The 19,651-nt window shown below is 41.2% G+C and overlaps 1 protein-coding gene across 1 annotated transcript in view; it reads left to right on the top strand.

Annotated features, from left to right (window-relative positions):
* TASP1 (taspase 1) overlaps window positions 1-19,651 on the top strand; it is a 352,009-nt gene that overhangs the window by 82,570 nt on the left and 249,788 nt on the right. The window contains exons 5-6 of the mRNA XM_029593555.1: window positions 5,796-5,916; window positions 8,378-8,462. Coding sequence (XP_029449415.1) covers window positions 5,796-5,916; window positions 8,378-8,462 — 206 coding nt within the window. The remainder of the gene's footprint in view (window positions 1-5,795; window positions 5,917-8,377; window positions 8,463-19,651) is intronic.

The raw sequence follows: 19,651 nt of genomic DNA, 5'->3' as shown, positions 1-19,651 counted from the left end.
CATGTTATCAAATGGTTTCCTATGTTCTTTAAACGCTTTCAAATGTTCACGTATGCGTTCCATGTAACGGTTGCGCCATTTCCTCTGGCCCTCCGCTTGTTCTTTGTAAACCGGTACGATGTGCAAACGGCTATCAGTATATAAAAAATGTTAACTAAATAAATAAATAAAATAAGGTAGAAATCTATTTAAAAGTCTCCGGTCTCCGAAGCTCGAAGAGTTGCACAGGTCACCAGCCGGTGCCAGTGCCACCAGTTGATCTGCCCCAGCAGGGCTAGACCCTGGTCAGATCCGAGGGTCCTCCCACGTGGAGGCCCTCCGAGGTGGTCGCCATATTGTCCATGTGGTCACTGTCACCATCTTGACCTGTTCGCCGCCCTGTCCGCCGCCCCAACCCGTGCGCACAACGACCATGCACATAAGCGCACAACAGTGCGTACCAAACCTACGCGCACAACTTCACACCGGTGCGCATAACTAAGCCATCCGGGCACTGTATTTTACGCGCACAAGCCATGGCACCACCGGAGAAGAAGCTCAAGGCTCAGGGCCTTTGCCTTTGCCCAGCATGCCACATTACTGCACAGCATGAGGAGGCCACTGCCCTGTGTATACAGTGCGAGGAGGCCCTGGGGGATCCAGCCCATGGTCCTCCCCAGCCGGTACCGGGTACCAGCTTCTCGAACAGTACACCGGACCTAGCGTCCCCCAGCGGGAGCCTCCCCCAAACGGGGCTCCCCAGGGACACGGCGCCCCTTAATTTAGACCCAGCATCTATCTCCTGGGTGGAATTCTTCAAAGGCCTGCATACCTTCGTCCACATGCAGCCGGGGCCGCCGATAATACGGTCACAGCCTCCGACAGAGGACCTCAACATCCCAGGACCCTCTATACCCAGAGAAGTGATCCCACCATCCAGAAACTCCACCTTCGGGGACATGGACAACTCTGATGAGGATTCAGAACCCCTGAAGGAAAGGGAACTCCCTCCAGGGACTGAACCCCACCGAACCATGAGGCGCTTCTTCACTAAGGACGAGCTTCCAGACCTGGTCACACACAGCTTGAAAGAGCTTGCTATCCCAGGCACAAGTGCCTCAGGGGAACCTGCTAGAGGGACTCCGTCAGACCTCCTGTCATTTCCCACTGTTACAAGCCATCCAGCAGCTAATTGACCTGGAATGGGAAGGCCCGGAGACTACATTCAAAGGGGGGCGTGCCCTGGCAGCCATGTACCCTCTTGACCCAGCTGCCAAAGATCTCCTGGCATGTCCGAAAGTGGATGCCATGGTCTGCACGGTCTCGAGGAGCAGCACTCAAGGATACTCAAGACAGACATCTGGAATCCATCCTCAAACAGTCTTTTGACGTCTTTGCTATGTCTGTACAGATCGCGGCCTGCTGTGCTGTGGTGACACGCGCCTGCTTATCACAGACCAGGAACAACACTCCCGGGGAAGCCCTGGAACCAGCAGTATCATTCCTCATGGATGTTGCTTCTGATCTGGTGCGCATAAGCTAGAGGCATGTCATCAGCTGTGGCGTGACCACACCCCTACATGGATCACCCTACAATTAACGGATTTAGATGAAGGTTTGAGATACTAGCACCTGAATGACAGCCTATTATAGGAGGGCAGCATATACACCAGCTTAACTGATATCCTTAAAGAATACTTCCACCTGAATGTAAATAAGGCAAGTACAGTGGGAAGTCTATGGGAATGCTCCAAAGTGTTAATGAGGGGGCAGATAATAGCACAAGCCTCTTACTTGTGGAAAAAGAGGGAAAGGTGACAAAATGAATTACAACAAGAATTAGCAAGATTGGCGCGTTCCCATATGACAACTCAAAATAATATAGTGCTGCGTCAATTAAATGCAGTCCATGAAGAGTTAAATCTGCTGGAAGCTGCTAAGATAGCCCACGCATTAGAGCGTACAAAACAAAAATATTTCGAGGGCAGTAATAAAGCAGGTAGAATACTAGCATGAAAACTGAAAACATTAAATATTCAAAATAACATTGCCAAAATTTAAGATGCCGCAGGTGATATGAAATCTTCCTCTTCAGTTATAAGAGCGTGTTTTACCCAATTTTATTCTGCACTGTATAAAAGAGATGACACAATTAACCTAGATAATAAAATGGCATATCTCAACACCATATCCTTACCCTCTCTGACAGAAGCCCAAATCCAGTACCTAGATGATCCCATTAGCTCAGTAGAAGTAAAGGAAGCAATAAAAGCCCTTAAAATGGGAAAATCCCCAGGTTTGGATGGTTTCACGGGAAGCTATTATAAGAAATTTGGTTCATTATTAATAGGCCCTCTCATAGAATTTTTTAATAGCATAAGGGCAGGAGCATCATTACCGGCTTATTCTAATGTAGCTGGGATCAACATCCTGGCAAAACCAGGGTAGTCCTACTGCCCTATTTCATTGATTAATGTTGTCCTGAAGATCCTAGCTAGAGTACTTGTGGGGTAGCTAAACAAGGTCCTATCTCAGTGCATCAGGATCAAGTGGGATTTGTCCCGCAACGAATGGCGGCAGACAATGTGCGCAAGGTCATTGATACCCTCTGGTGGGCTAAAAAAGAGAAAATACCATTGTTATTACTTGCCATTGATGCTGAAAAGGCTTTGACATGGTCCACTGGACTTTTTTATTCTCAGTTATGGAGAAAATGCAATTTGGAGGGTACTTTTTAAATTGAATCAGACAACTATATCAGAACCCACAAGCCAGAGTCAAGGTTAATGGGGGATATGGAGATCCCTTTCAGGTACAAAGAGGAACCCATCAAGGGTGTCCACTATCGCCTCTATTATTTGCACTTTTCTTGGAACCATTAGCCACAAGAATTAGAGAGTCTTCTAGTATCTCTGGAATACATAAGGGGAATCGTCACATGAAAATTTCACTTTTTGCAGATGATATTCTATTGACCCTGTCCGAGCCGACTACTTCCCTTAGGGGTGTTACTTCAGAACTGCAATCCTTTAGTGGAGCTTCTGGTTTTAAAATACATTTTGATAAATCTGAAATCCTGAATATAAGTATGACAGAAAGCCAAGTCACCCAGCTTAAAGCTGAATACCCATTTAAGTGGGCAAGCAAATCCATAAAATATTTGGGAGTACACATTGGGGCCAGAAGTGACAGATCTGTATCAATTAAACTATATCCCCCTGCAACTAGCAATAGAGAAGGACCTGCAGAAATGGGATAGAGAAAATATTTCATGGCTGGGGCGCATTGGAGTGGTAAAGATGAACATTCTACCACGTTATCTTTATCTATTTATCACCCTGCCAGTTTTTCTTAGCTCAGTCATACTACAGGCATGGCAAAGGAAAAGTTTGTTTTGTATGGTGTAGATGACCTCCCAGGGTGTCCTGACCTTTACTTTATCAACCCAGGCACCGAGGTGGACTAGGAGTGCCAAATTTAGATTGGTACCATGCTGCTGCCCAACTAAAGACTATAACAGACATGCACAGGGAAACCACCCCTAAACAATGGGTTAAATTTGAAGAAAACATATTAGGTAGAATGCCTGTCAATGTGATACCATGGCAACCACGTAACACATGGTGCACCACTGGTGAGGTAGCTTACTCCCTGGATACGACTTTGAAGGTCTGGACACGGTGGTGAGAAAAGTTGATGGCTAACCAGGAATACTTCCGATTATTCCATTTATTCCATAACCATCAATTTCCAGCAGGGCGAATTAATACCTTTATGTTCCATTCCTTAAAAGAGTTATCACTAGAATAGAGCATTTGCTAAGGGGAGACAAGTTGATGTCTCAGGTAGAGATAAAGGACATGTACCAGCTATCTGGAGGTAACTTCTTAGCTTACCACCAAGTATTCCATTTTCTACAATACCCAGCACCAAACCATTATGATATAAAAAATCTATATGCTAATCAACTGTTCGGTACAACAGCCGTTTCCCTAGGGCTTGGGAATTGGATTTGGGATATCAACTTAATGAAGCAATATGGGATCAGGTACATAGATCAATCAGACAATGCTCCATCTCAGCAGCCCTCCAGGAAAATTGCTACAAGCTATTAGTCAGGTGGCACCTTACCCCCCCAAAGTTTACATCAGAGATTCCCGATACTGTACTCACCACAAGCTTATATTTTGGAAGTGGGGGATTAAGGCTACTTTTATATTTGTAAAATGAGCAACATCTGAAAAAATGAGAATTACCAATTCTTTATCATTGTATCAATTGTTTGACCCTCAATAAAAATTTTCAATACAAAAAAACAAACAGCCTAGCAGGCCAAGGGAGTGACAGTCATGAAGTTATGTTTGGAACATTCACCTACTAGTTGAGTGGGAGGCGACAAAGGGTGATAAATGGAGTTCCCTCTGAGAAGGGTGTTACTAGCTATGTGCTGCAGGGATTGTTCCTTGGACCAGTTCTTTTTATTTCTGTGAGCAACATTGCAGAAGGATTATCGGGAAAGGTTTGTCTTTTTGCCAATGATACCAAAATCTGCAAGCGGGAAGACAGGAAGGTGTGAAAAAGATGAGGGAGGGATCTAGTGAAGCTCGAGGATAAATCTAGGCTCTGGCATCTAAGATTTAATGTTAGAAAATGCATTTATGCATTTAGGTTGCAGAAACCTGTGAGAGAGAGACAGCATAGGGGGTGAAATTCTTGTAAGAATGAAGGAAGAGTGGGATCTGTGGGTGATTGTATCTGATGATTTTAAGGTGGTTAAACAAGTGGATAAGGCAACTGTAAAAGCTAGAAAGATACTTGGGTGCATAAGGAGAAGAATGGCCAGCGGATTAAAGGAGACAATAATTACCCCTGTATAAGTCCCTGGTGAGACCTCATTTGGAATATGGTATATAGTTCTGGAGACTGCATCTTCAAAAGTATGTAAACCAGTTGGAATTTGATCCAGAGGTGGATACTAAAATAATCAGTAGTCTTTGTTCTAAAGCATATTGGAATAGACTTAAAGATCTAAATATGTATACTCTGTAGGAAAGGTGAGATGGGGGAGATATGATATAGACATTTAAATACCTTCAAGGTTTCCATGCAGAGAAGGTAGGCCTCTTTCAAAACAAAGGAGGCTCTAGAATGGGGGATCATGGGTTTAGAGTGAAAGGGGGTAGATTCAGGAGTAATCTTAAGAAATATTTTTTTACACTGAGGGTGGTGATTACATGGAACAGCCTCCCTGTAGAGGTGTTGGAGACAAGGACAATATCTGAATTTTTATAAAGCATGGGACAAGCACTGAGGGGGAATGGTAGGTATTATAAAGCTAAGGAGTTGGAATGGATGGGCAGTCCAGATAAGCCATAATGGTCTTTATCTGCCATAAAGTTTAGATGTTTTTAGTGAATAACTTAGTGTGCCTGTCCATTGTAAAAGTCATATCCTAAATGAACACTTACAATTGGCCATTGACATATAGTGCTTTATAATTCCCTTACTATTAGCAGTGGAATTTGCCTCTCTGGTTGTGGAATAGAAGATATGACTTTTTGTGGTTCTTTTGCCAATCTTGATTAGTAGAGAATGTGGACAGAGTAATGCTGCCACCGACTTTACTCCTTTAATTACCCTTTCTGAGTATAACTGTTGTCTTCAGCAGGTAGCTAGCTATAGTAAACTATGTACACAGCATAGTCACTTGTTTTGGGATACAGTCTTTAGTGTAATTAAGTTCAAATTACTTCTTGTAAAGTCATCTGTTGAAATACGCATGTTTTACTTGCTGTGCTTTCTATTTATTTTTTCAGGATTCACCTTTTACAAATGCTGGAATGGGGTCCAACCTTAACCTTCTTGGGGAGATAGAATGTGATGCTAGTGTAATGGATGGAAAATCTTTAAGTTTTGGAGCCGTTGGAGCACTGAGTGGTATGTTCATTTGAGAACACTCTAAACCTGGCATGTCAGGTCCCTGTTGTGCACTGTGGACTCACCAACATCCCCACCTCCTCCCATTTCTCTGTAGGGCTATAAGGAATGCCTCTGCAGAATATCAGGCCCTTGCAGACCTGAGAAGCAATGCCAAGCTTGGGAATAGACATTGGGTCTCTCACATGGATTTTCTGTTGCTGAGCTGAGCAAGGAAGCATATTTTTCTTTAATTTTGCTATGGCCAAAATAAAAGGCCTGTCTTTCATTCCAAAATTGAATAAAAAAAGAAGAAATAAAATATTATAGTAAAAAATGAAAGGAGTTCTTAGAAAAGAGGGAACAGCTTAACCAAGAAATAGACAAGTTGATATTTGGAAGACTCTAGTAGTGCTGCTTTAAACTCCTGGTTTAAAAGCTTGTTGGTTTTGCACTACAATAAATAGGATGTCAACAGCAGGGTTTGGGTCATGCTAATAGTAACTATGCTGATCATAAGACCTTGAATATTATCTTCTTAGCAGCAGATGCAAGATCTCATATTGGCATCTCCTGCATCTTCCATTTCAGTTTTTGTATGTGGGTAAAAAAGCCTTATTTTATCTTATATGGTGTCTTATCCACACACACCACTGTGCATCTGCATATACAGAAGAAGAGCAATAAATAATACTGCATAAAATATAGAACAAAACAGAGAATAAACATACCTGGCACTGCAAGTCAGGAATAGGGTGTGACCTCCAAAACTTAAAAGTTAGTGTTTGAATTTAGTAGCACTAATTGATCTTTCTGAGTTTTTTATGCAGTTCTGCTAGATATAGAAATTTATAGGCAGCAACATGGGGAGATCAAGTGCTTATTAGCAGGTAAGACCTTAAATGCCTTTAGGTCCATTTTAAATTCTGTTGTGGCTGAGCCAAACCAATCTCTGGCAGCAAACAGATGATTTTCCTCACAGGAAGTGTATATACAATGAAGGTATTTCTGCTGTACTTTCATGCCTTCTGTTAAGGGAAATAACTGCCGCTCTGTGCAGGTTCCCAGGTTAACATACCAGGAACACTCTTCTTCAGCGCCTACAAGCTCTCAGGAAGCTGTATGCTCCATTTGTATCCATTGTAAGAAGTATTACTGGCATGTTCTGTTTGCCTTGACAAAACCTAGTTTGCTAGTGACAGTTAAAGGTTTAATTATAATGTTAGTTTTAGAGCTATTGCCATTAGAGTAGGAGTAACATAGTCAACAAAGGCAGCAAAAGACCAAAATGGCTCATCTAGTCTGCTTAGTTGAGATTTGTCCTCCCAGGCTCTTACATCCATTTCACAATTTGATTTACTATGAATAGGTTTCTTGTGATGCCTTACTCCATAGGACCTACAAAATTTGATGATAAAGGAGTACTTCAATTTGATTCAAATTTGTCTGAGCTGGAATACTTCCTCGATGTGTAGAGTGTCAGTGAAGCCCTGTATACTCTGAAAAGGTGAGAATATTAGGGATGTGCACACTAATTTTTTTGTCTTTGTTATTTTTTTGTTTTGTTTTTGGGGAGGTTATTTTTTGTTTTCAGGAAATAGTGCATCCTGTTTTGCTAATAGGGTGCCCTATTTCCTGAAAACAAAAAAATTGATGGATTTTTTTTTTTTTTTAATTTTCAGTTCGTTTCTCATGCGTTACACTTTTTATTTCGAACAAATATCCATCCCTAGAATCCCTTTCCTGTCAGAAAAGTGCTGCTGGAGCATACAGCTTCCTGATAGCTTGTAGGGGCTGAAGAAGTGTTCCTGGTATGTTAACCTGGGAAACCTGCACAGAGTGGCAGTTATTTCCCTTAACAGAAGGCATGAAAGTAATATGGATGAAGCAGTAGTTACTATTTTATTTATTTATTACAAGATTTATATGCCATTTATTCACAGTACTAAGCAACTAACAAAAGAACATACATAATAAAAGGAAAAACATACCCTAAAAGAAAAAAAAATGTGCTAGACAGACTGGATGGACCACTTGGTTTTTTTCTGGTATCATTTACTATGTTACTGTGCACCAGGTCCCAGATTGAGAGACAGTAGTTTAAGTGCTTTACTCTGACTTGTATTAATATATTTTATTGCTGTGTTAGATAATATTTGCAATCGAACAAAACTTTGAGCTAGCTAAATTGACGTGCTTTTTTAACAAACTGCAATAAATAGGCCTTCTATAACAAGGTTTGGCACAATGCTCATCCTAAAACCTTGAACATTATTTTCTCAACAGCAGATGCATGATCCCATATTGGCACCTCCCATTAATTTTCATGGCAATTTTAGAGCATCAGATGAGAATTGTAATAAATAACTTTTGCATCAGTAACAGAATACAACAGTTTTCAGTTCACTAGAATTAATGAAAAGCTGCAGATCAATTTTTAATTTGGCACACTATCCCATCCTTTTTTTTTTTTTTATTTTAGGCATCAAGAATCCAGTCTCTGTTGCAAATCGATTGCTATGCGAAGGGCAGAAAGGAAAACTCTCTGCTGGCAGAATTCCTCCTTGGTAATTGTTTAGTTCTGCTTGACTTTTTTGCTTTTTAATGAGTGCAGTGTTTGTAAGTTACCATTCTTTGAAGAGTGCTGACTCTACATTGGTCCTTGCGTTGCTATACAGCGGGAAGCAAGTTTTTCTTCTCTTTTTGAACAACTTGTTTCCTTAGTCAAGCTGTAGATGGAAGGTATCGCTGGGAGCTGTGTTAATTTCTATTTCTGCTTGTTTACTTGGATATTTGTGTCATTACTAATTTTATCTCTGTTTTCATTGAAAATAATTGTCTTGTAAATCTTACCTTAAAGAAGAATGAGTCATAGTGTATATAATAAGTTCTTGTCCCCTCTATTTTAAAACGTTGGCTATGTACTTGAATTTTTCTTTTAGGAAAAGTATACTCTTTGTACGAGCTGAGCTTTTACATTTTTACGAGTGTTGAGGAAATGAGTGCAATAGGTTATGAAGCCTTTTGTCCAGTGGCCACAATAATATTAAGCAGTTTGGATTTTGAGTTGGAAACTGAAGTCTTATCTTATTTTGGCAAGCAAATATTGAAATGTTTTGGCCAAATTTTTTTTTAACTTTTAGCAAAACCACCTTACCAAATAAACCTCCATTGTTGTCTAAATTTATCAAAAGGTAAAATATGGAAAGCAGAGAGGAACATTTAAATGCATTTGATCTGCTGCCAAACACGAAAGGTCTGCCAGTAGGTTTGCCTTTAGTGTAGGATGATATTTTGAAAACCAGTCATTGTGAAAGTGCATGTGCTTAGTGAACTAAACCCCATTACTGTTTTTGCATGAATAAACATCAGGGTTTTCTCTGTATTTCATTAAAAGTTATTATGTTAATGTGATGGTCAGAATCAAAATGCAGCTTTATAAGTATGAACTTTTGCAGTAAATGTTTCCAGAATATATTCTTAAGAGTTTAGTACAAAAAAACCTTATTAAAACAAAATAAATTGAAACAGGCTTGATCCTGCAATAAATATTGTGCTGGACAATGTGTCTCAAAGGCATATGAGCCCAATGTAGCCACTCAGATTGATTGATTTGAGGAATAGAGTTCTAAAGCTTGCTTCTCAGGTGGTGGTAGTTTATTTTTATGTAGTGGTGTTTACCACCGTTTCGCTGCATTGTGGTCTTAAATAACTTATGAAATATCGTTAGTGACAGAATGCTGACTCCCAACTATCTGAATGTGTATGGAGCAAAACAGAATCACTAACATTCTTTCTTTCTTATTAAGAACAATTATTTTGATATTTTTTTAAACATGAACAAGCACTCTAGAGTTTAATGACAGAAATACTAAACAGACCTTGGCTCTTAAAGCTGAAGTGCATGCTAACTGAACATTGTTTTTTTTTTTTTTTTTCATGAAGCATGCACAACTATTATTTATTTATTCTTTTGACTGAAAGTTTTATACTCTTGGTTAGGCCAATGTACAGACAGCTTCGTATTCTTAATGGGGGTTGGCTGGCAAAAGTATTAACCACTTTCATATCGTATAGGATCTCAGTCTCCACCAGAATGCCAAGGAGAGACTGTCCTCAATTCATAGCTCAAACCTTACTTTCATCTCAGTCAAAAGATGAAACTACTGCTAATAAAGTTTGTATAATTGTCAGTGAAGGCTTATGGTACAATAGATCAACAGAGAGCAGTTCCAATGGAGCTAGAAGTCTAAAGGAGCAGGCAGAAACTGCTGCGTCAACAAAAAGAGTATACTTTTAAAAAAATAAGAATGGCACTGTTAAGTTTTTGAACTGCACACTTTGTCTAACTGGTTGTTTGAATGTATTTAATACTGCTATATCTTAGCAGGCTTGCAAGTAATGGATTCTGTGAAAACTCATTAGTGTCTCAACAACCTCTCAGGGACTGACAGTAAATTTGGACAAGCAATTTTGTGTAACCTATTCTCACTGTAGTCCACTCTCCAACGTGGAGTCCGGAACCATTAAGCCTTACGATTCACCTTTGATGCAACTCCAACATTACTCTCTGCATCAACAGCAGGGGCTGGCAGGAAATTCGAATCAAACAATTACTAACAAGGGCCATGAACTTGGTGGTTGGTGAAACAGATAAGTGTGGGAAAATAAGTGTGGGAGCTTGCTGGTCAGACTAGATGGTCTGTTTGGTTTTTTTCTGCCATCATTTCTATGTATCTATGTAAGATAGCTTACTCAGTAAACATTCTGTTGCAACCCTTGTGTTGGGACTCCCCATATATAATAACTAATTCTACCTGCTTATCAACAGAAAAGAGTTTCCTTACCGGAAACAGTGTTTAGATAAGCAGATGTTATGGTTGTGGACCCTTGAGCGTGCTAGAAGATGATGAGAGGATGCTGAGGGGAGGCCCTCAGCGGATGTCGTAGCCAGGAGGTGGATCGGAGCCAGGAGACCAGCAGGAACTTCACCTAGACCAACACCCGTTTTCCGCAGGTTGAGCCCTTGGATACTGAGGGGCCGGCAGGACTTAGGTGGGGTCTGCTGGTGAAGAATAGTCTGAGGGACAGACCGAGTTGAGGCATGCAGAGAAGAAGCAGAGGCAGAGGAAGTCCAGAGGTCGAGGTGGACAGCAACGGAGCAAGATGAGGAACCAGACCAGAGGTCGGGGCAGGCAGCAGAATAGCAGAGACGAGGAACTAACCAAGGATCAGGATGGGCAGAAGACACGGAACACCAGAAGCCAAACCAGAATCAAGAACCAGGAAGACAAGCCGAGAAGGAATCAGGAGCTGGATCAGGAACAGCAACTAGATACTCCAGGGAGTGAACCTCGTTGCAAGGCAAGGAATTGAAGACTGGTGCTGAGTTATATACTTGCCGGTGATTAACGTCACCAGGGGCGGATTGGCATATCGGGGGATCGGGCTTCCCCCGGTGGGCCGGTCTAGCTGGTCACATGGTCTTGACAGCATGGCTAATAGTCTCTTGCAGCCTGCAGTATCTTCCTCAGCCCTGCCTGACCTCCATCAAGGTAGGAGGTGACTGCGAGGCTGCAAAAAAAGTGGGTGGGGGGAAGGGAGGGCTGGGTGGTAATGGGAGGGTGAAACATTATAGCTGACAAGGGGATAGTGGGATGTAATAGACCTATCTGGACTCATTTTGGTCATACCCTACATATTCAGCGGGTGGAGGGTAGGGGAATGGGGGGAGAAAAGTGGCTATTATTTGAACATCTCATTATATTGTATGGAATTGATGCCAGGGGAGGCGCAGTGTAAACCCCCCCCTGGCGGTGTGGTTGTTTATTCTGTTTGTTCAATAAAAATTGTTTATACAAAAAAAAAAAAAAAAAGTAGGGAAGAGGCCCAGATTAAAGCAATAGTATCCCCCCTGGAAGCAGGGCTGATTACCGACACAGGTGGTAGCTACAGGAGGACCTGTCACCTACGCCAGCAATTCTCAACTGGTATGTCGTGTCACGCGTGCTACTTGCGGCCGAAGAAACGAAGACTGTGTGGCTGCCAGCCGCCACCGGAGACCAAGGCGGCGGGGGCCGAAGAAATAAAGATCGATGCTGGCGGGGACCGAAGAAAAGAAGATGGGCGCCGCGCAGCCAGTCCCTGCTGGAGACCAAGGCGGTGGGGGCCGAAGAAATGAAGATCAAAGCCGGCGGGGACCGAAGAAAAGAAGATGGGCGCTGCGCAGCCAGCCCCCGCCAGAGACCAAGCCGGTGGGGGCCGAAGAAATTAAAATCGAGGCCGACCGATTTCAGCACATTAAGTTTTCATGATGCAGTGTCTTCATGAGCATGCTCAAAAACTGAAGCCTTTAAACTTTGGACCTGGGGCACGCATGTAGAAGACGCAGAAGAAAGCATGAAACATCTTGTATGCTCCACTTATGAGACCACTTACACTGTAACCAGGACCTCATCTGTGTCTGTTGGTGCCCTGAAGCTTGTGTGGTTGAGGCCAAGTGGCTTCCTTGAAGATATGCATGACCTATCTGGTTGATGTGCTTTGCACAGGAGGAAACTTATTTAGGGACAAAGTTTAGGTGACCCTAAGGAGCATCAATTCACTCTGCAGTCATTGTTTGCGGCAACAGGGGATTATCCTGCTCCTCCCGGATGCTAATACCTCTCTACTAGCAGTCAATTTTATAGAGGCATTCAATCTGTCCTTTTCAGTGTTGTAATTCTTCTCCTATGCTGCCACAACAGCTGCTCATTAAAGATTCAAAGAGGGAGAAATGTCAGCCGAAGGCCTAACAGCAGTCACAGTTAAAGACTGGAACAGTTTTTGGTGGCCTTTAGACCTGCATCTCCCAGAGGGGGAAAGGTCCATGCCTTCCTTCCGGAATGGATCTGTGTTACCAGGTATAGATGGGTCCTGAAGATTATGGAGTTCAGATACCACTTGTACCTCACTTGCCGTCCTCTGACCCAAGGAGATCAGTCTTCAATTAGGATCCTTCTTGGTCTGCTCAGCTGCAGTTGGAAGTAGCCTCTCTCCTTCAGCAGAAGGTGATTGTACTTGTTCTGTTTTAGAATTATAGCCAGGGATTTTATTCCTAGTATTTCCTAATCTCCCAAGAAGTCAAGGGGATTGAAGTCTATTCTGTATTTATAAAAGCTGAACAGATTGTTGGTTCAAGATGAATTCCTTCCAGTTAGTTTTGGATGTGTGCACTGGTGCTGAAAAATGCTGATATACACATCCCCATTCATACTAGCCATCAAAAATTCCTCAGATTAAGAATATGAAAACATAAGATTTGCCATACTGGATCAGACTAAAGGTCTATCATGCCCAGTTTCCTGTTTCCAACAGTGGCAAGTCCAAGTTACAAGTACCTGGCAGGATCCCAAAAGATCAATAGGTTCTATGTTGCATATACCAGGGATAAGTAGTGGATTTTCCCAAGTCCACCTTAATAATGGTTTATGGACTTTTCTTCCAAGGACTTGCCCAGACCTTTTTTAAACCCAGCTACACTAATATCTTATCACATTTTCCTGCAAGAAATTCCAGAGTTTGATTATTCATTGAATAAAAAATATTTTTTCCAATTTATCTTAAATGTATTACCTAGTAACTTCATTGCATGTCCCATAGCTTTTGTACTTTTGAAAGAGTAAACAACCAATTTGTGTTTATCTGTTTCACGCCACTCATTATTTTATAGACTTCTATCATATCTCCCCTCAGCTTTCTCTTCTCTATACTGAAGATCCCTAACCTCTTTAGCATTTACTCATAAGGGAACTGCTCTATCTCCTTTATCATTTTGGTTGCTTTTTGTACCTTTTTCTAATCCTGCTTTATCTTTTTTGAGATGTGGTGATGAGAACTGCACATAATACTCAAGATACAGTCTCATCAAGGAGCAATACAGAGGCATTATGATATTCTCTGTCTTATCCTCTATACCTTTCCTAATAATTCCTAGTGTTCTGTTTGATTTCTTAGCCACCGCTGCACACTGAGCAGAGGATTTAAATATATTATCCATGCTGATACTTAGATCCTTTTCCTGGATGGCAACTCCCAATGTGGAACCTTGCAATGTGTAGCTTTAATTTGGGATGCTTTTCTCAGACATGCATCACTTTGCACTTGTCTACATTAAATGTCATCTGCCATTTGGATGCCTCGTCTCCCAGTCTTGCAAGGTCCTCTTGCAATTTCTTACAATCTTCTTGTGTTTTAACAACTTTGAATAATTTTGTATTATCAACAAATTCACTCATTGTTCCCATCTCTAAAGCAGTAGTCCCAGTTCATATCCCTGGGGCATTTCACTGGTTCACCTTTTCTCCATTGAGAAAATTGATCATGTAGCCCTATTCTCTATTTTCTATCTGTTAACCAATTCTCAGGCCACAATAGCACATTGCTTTCTATCCTATGACTTTCATTTCCTCAAGAGTCTTTCATGAGGTACTTTGTAAAATGCTTTATGAAAATCCAGGTACACTGTATCAACTGGCTCACCTTTATCCATCTGTTTATACAGACCTTCAAGTAAAGTAGCAGATTGGTGAAGCAAGACTTCCCATGGCTAACTCCATGTTAGCTTTATCTTATTAAATTATGACCATATATATATTAAGTAATTTTGTTTTTTTTATAATAGTTTAAATCGTTTTCCTCATCACTGATGTTCAGGCTCACTGGTCTGTAGTTTCCTGGGTCACTCCAGAACCCTTTTAAAAATAAAACTGGTGATATGTTTGCCACCCTCCAATCTACCATAGCTGATTTGAATGAAGGTTTACAGATAACTAATAGTAGGTCTGCTATTTCATTTTTTAGTTCTTTCTGCCCACTGGGAAGTATACCATCTGGTCCAGGTGATTAGCTAGTTTGCCTTATTACATCTTCCAGGTTTGCTGAGATTTGTTTATTTTCCTCTGAAGCATCATCTTTAAATATCGCACCTTTTTTGGGTATCTGCTTTACATCTTCCTTAGTTAAGACTGAAACAAAGAATTCATTTCATTTCTCTTCTATGGCCTTGTCCTCCTTTAGTGTCTCTCTTACTCCTCTGTCATCTAAGGGTAAAACTGACTCCCTCGTAGACTTTTTGCTTCAAATGTACCTGAAAAAGGTTTTATTATGAGTTTTTGCTTCCACAGCAAGCTTCTTTTCAAATTCTATCTTTGCCTTCCTTATCAGTACTTTGTATCTAACTTGTCAGTTCTTATGCTGTTTCCTGTTTTCTTCATTTAGATCCCATTTTCCATTTTTTGAGAGATGTTCTTTTGACTAGAATAGAGTCTCTCACTTCTTCTTGTAACCACACCTGCAATCATTTGGCCTTCCTTCCACATTTTTTAATGCATGGAATACTTCTGATCTGGACTTCCAAGTTGATATTTTTAAACAACGTCCATGCCTAACATAAGCTCTTAACTTTTTCAGTTGCTCCTTTCAGTTTTTTTTCCTAATCATTTTCCTCATTTTATCATAGAGGGCAATGTAATAAGCTGCGCTAAGCCATCCGAGTGTTAAGTTGATTTTTACTTGGGCTTTTTCGGCATCTAAACCTATATGTATGTAATATAGGTTTTAGTGCCAAAAAAGCCCAAGCAAAAATCGTAATAAAAACATGCGATGGGCTTAGCGTGGATGCATGCAAATACCATGTCAACAAAGCAATTACCTATTACCAGGCAATGCAGAGAGCTGCGATAGCAGGGAGACATTTTAGTGCCTGTATTTTTACATGGGTGTTTAGTGCCTGGGTTGGGGCAGAAATAAAGAATAGCTCTGCATGAGAAAAGGATACACAAATGTTACTGATTTATGAAATGCAGCACTGAAGAACTCCTTAAGCTCTAGAGTGATCCATATGACAAGCGTTTGCATCAAGCTAGTGTGCATGGCTACAGTTTGTTCCAAATCAGCCAATGGCATCTTAAGTTGCTTCCATCCAGAATATAATAGTTTGACAATAAAAATTAATTGAAATAGCCATGGCATGCCCTTTGGAATTCTGAGCCTATGGACTCCTTGTCACTTCTTCCCAGCGAGCCACTTCTTGTTTAATCTCATGTGGTTTCAGACCTCTCAGAACTTCCCATCCTATGAACTTCTGCCAACTGGAAGGATGTGTTTTCATGTCAAGGTCATGCCAATGAGGAATTCTGCAACTTTTTTTTTTTTAACCTAGTACAGATTTTTAACATGGGTCTCGTGCATACCATTATATTATTACATCGAGTAGAGCTACTGTTTTTTGTTTTTTTTTTTACCATGCACTGTATTAAAAAATGGGGCATTAGAACCGACTGATTGACAGAGGTACTATATCTATCTATCTTGTCACCTTTATGGGATTGTTATACTATGAAACCTAATAAAAATGAATAAACTAAAAAAAAAAAGTTGGTGCAAAAAATGCCACCACTTTTGGCACGGGTTTTATTACATTGACCCCATAGTCTTTCTTATGAAAGTTAAATGCTATAGCAGTAGATTTCCTTAGTGTCCTTCCTTCAGTTATCAAGTCAGATTGGATCATATTATGATCACTGTTGCCAAGGATGTGGTAAAAGCTGTTAGTGTAGCTAGATTTAAAACAAGTTTGGACAAGTTCTTGGAAGAAAAGTCCATAAACCATTATCAAGGTAGACTTGGGAAATCCACTGCTTATCACTGGGAGAAGCAGCATGGAATCTTATCGACCTTTTGGGATCCTGTTAGGTACTTGTGACCTGGATTGGCCATTTATGGAAACAGGATACTGGATTTCATAGTCCTTTGGTCTGATGCACTATAGCAAATGTTATGTTCTTATGTAATAGCTATTTCCATTAAGTTGATTTAGTCTGGAGGAATCTTGCTATTGTTTACAGTTAATTTATGCAGGTTTTGATCTCAGAAGTTAGCCAAGTTATTGTTTGTAATTAGCAGTATTTTTTATGTATTTTTGGGATAGATTTTGGTTGTTTATTTATTTATTTATTTGTTTTTTGTTGCTTTATTTTTGTAATGCTTTTTATTTTTGTAACATGCTGCTGACCCTAGGCTGCTACACCCCAGTTGGCGTCCTGAACCATTCGGCCCCGGGTCTGGTGTGGTGCCATGTCCTTTGCAGCATTCTCCCAGTGTGGTTCCTGGTGTCCTGCTTCGGTGCTACATCTTGTCGCCTAGACTAAGGCCACGCAGCACTTTCCCAGTCCAGCCTCCAGGGCTTCCTATGATGCAGACTGATGACATCACTGCTACTTTGAAATAAAAGGAGGCTCAGTTCCCTTGGTGAGTGCCTGAGCAGTAGGTCCTGATCTTTAGTCCTGTGCCAATGTGGTTGCTGGTTCTACTTTTCAGTGGTGTTCCAGCCTTGCCTCGTTGCTTCTTCAGGGGTCTAATCTACCTGTGGTGTTCCTGCCTTGTTCCTGATCACCTCTCTGCCTGCCGTCAGCCCTGAATCCAGCTTTTGCTGACCCCTGCCTATTCTTGCCTGCTGATACTTCTGGACAGCTTCTTCCTACTGGTCAGCTGCTGCCTATTGGAGCTTGAGCAGTGTTATGTGCTTGGTTAGGCTGTGCTAATCCAATAGTGGCCCCAAGAGTCCACACACCTTGAGTCATAACAGTTGTTTTTAGAATTGTATGATATATTTTATGTTATTTATTTGATGATAATTGTTCACCACTTTGGGTGAAATTTTACTTAGTAACATAACGTAATACCATAATGATGGCAGAAAAAGACCAAATGGTTCATCCAGTTTACCCAGCAAGTTTCTTATGGTAGTAACTGCTGCTCCGTGCAGGTTATCCCATGTTTCTCTTAAGGGTAGTAACTGTTGATCTGTGCAGGTTACCCCCAAGCCTTATGTTAAGGGTAGTAATACTACTAGCAACATTTTTATGGGGTGAGCAACCTTCATAATTCAAACAATGCTGCTTGAATCTGCTTTGCTTTTGGACTTGGCTGTAGAAGCAGTCCTGTGCATTATCCCTAATGTCTGTGTATCAGTACCCCGGATTCAGCCCCAATGTTGGCTGAATCCAATTCCACTTTCACCCCCACCATTGAAGTGGTAAGCAATGTTGCAATTGCGTCAAAATCACAAAAGCTAATTGGTTAAAGATAGTAACTACCGCTCCTTGCAGGTTACCTCCATGCACCCTTTTCTTCATTTCCATGCTCTAGCTTTTGGAAATCTACAGTGTTTATCCCATGCTTTTTTCAATGTATTTACTGTTTTTGTCCTCATCACATCTTCCGGAAGGGTATTCCAGGTAATCACCACCCTCTCCGTGAAGAAATATTTCCTGATGGTTCTGAGTTGTTCCTCCTGGAGTTTCATTTTTTGACCTTTAGTTCTACTGTCTGCTTTCCAATGGAAAAGGTTTGAAATTCATGCATAATTAAAACCTTTCATGTACCTGAAGGTCGGTTTCATATCTCCTTGCACCTTTTGTCCTCCAGGGTATACATATTTTAGATCCTTCAACCTCTTCTCATAAGTCTTCTGATACAGTCCCCACACCATTTTGGTTGCCCTTCTCCAGATTGCCTTCATCCTGTGTCTATTCTTTTTGAGATATGATCTCTACAACTGAACACAGTACTCCAGGTGAGGCCTTACCAAGGATCTGTAGAAAAGCATTATCACCTCTTTTTTTCTTACTAGTTATTACTCTTTCTCTGCAGCCCAGCATCCTTCTGGCTTTAGTTATCACCTTGTCACATTGCTTCACTGCCTTCAGATCCCCAAACATTATCACCTCTAAATCCCTCTCCCAATCCATGCACATTAGATTTTCACCCCCCATCACTTACATCTCTTTTGGATTACTGCATCCTAGATTCATGACTCTGCATTTCTTGGCATTGAATTCCAGCTGCCAAGTCTTTGACCACTCTTTAAGCTTTCTTAAATTACTTTTCATTCTCTCTGCGCCTATGTTGCAGATCTTAGTATCATCTGCAAATAGACAAACTTTCCCTTCTATTCCTTCTGCAATGTCGCTCACAAAGATATTGAACAAAACTGGTCCTAATGCCAGTCTCTGAGGTACTCCACATAACACTGTTTTCTTTTCAGAGTAGGTTCCATTTACTATTATGTGCTGTTTCCTGTCAGTCAACCAGTTGTAATCCACTCTACTCCCAAACTCCTCATTTTATTCACTAGCCTCCTATACAGGGCAGTATCAAAAGCTTTGCTGAAATCCAAGTAAATCACATTGATCCCTCTTCCTTAATCCAATTCCCTAGTCACCCAATAAAAAAAAATCAATCGGATTTATCTAACAGGACCTTCCCGAGGAGAATCCATGCTGCCTCTGGTCCAGCAACCCACCGGATTATAAATAGTTCACTATCCTTTCCTTCAGCAGAGACTCCATTAATTTTCCCACCACCAAGATGAGGTTAACCGGCCTGTAATTTTCATCTTCCTCTCTGCTACCACTCTTGTGTAGTGGAACCATCCCCACTCTTCTCCAGTCACATGGCACCACTCTCAAATCCAGGGATCTATTGAACGGGTCTTTCAGCAGACCCGCCAGCACATCTCTGAGCTCCCTCAGTATCCTGGGATGTACCTCATCCAGCCCATGGCCTTGTCCACTTTGTTTGCCTAACTTTTCCCATATATTCTCTTCTGTAAACGGTTTTGTCCACCCCTCTCCCATCTACATTCATGTCAACCAGCAACTGTCTTCCTCCAGGGTCTTCTTTAGTGAACACCCAACTGAAGCATTTGTTTAAT

Source organism: Rhinatrema bivittatum, chromosome 3, assembly GCF_901001135.1.
Source record: "Rhinatrema bivittatum chromosome 3, aRhiBiv1.1, whole genome shotgun sequence".
NCBI lineage: Eukaryota > Metazoa > Chordata > Amphibia > Gymnophiona > Rhinatrematidae > Rhinatrema > Rhinatrema bivittatum.
The sequence above is the reverse complement of the archived record's forward strand: the minus strand, read 5'-3'. Positions and strand labels throughout refer to the sequence as shown.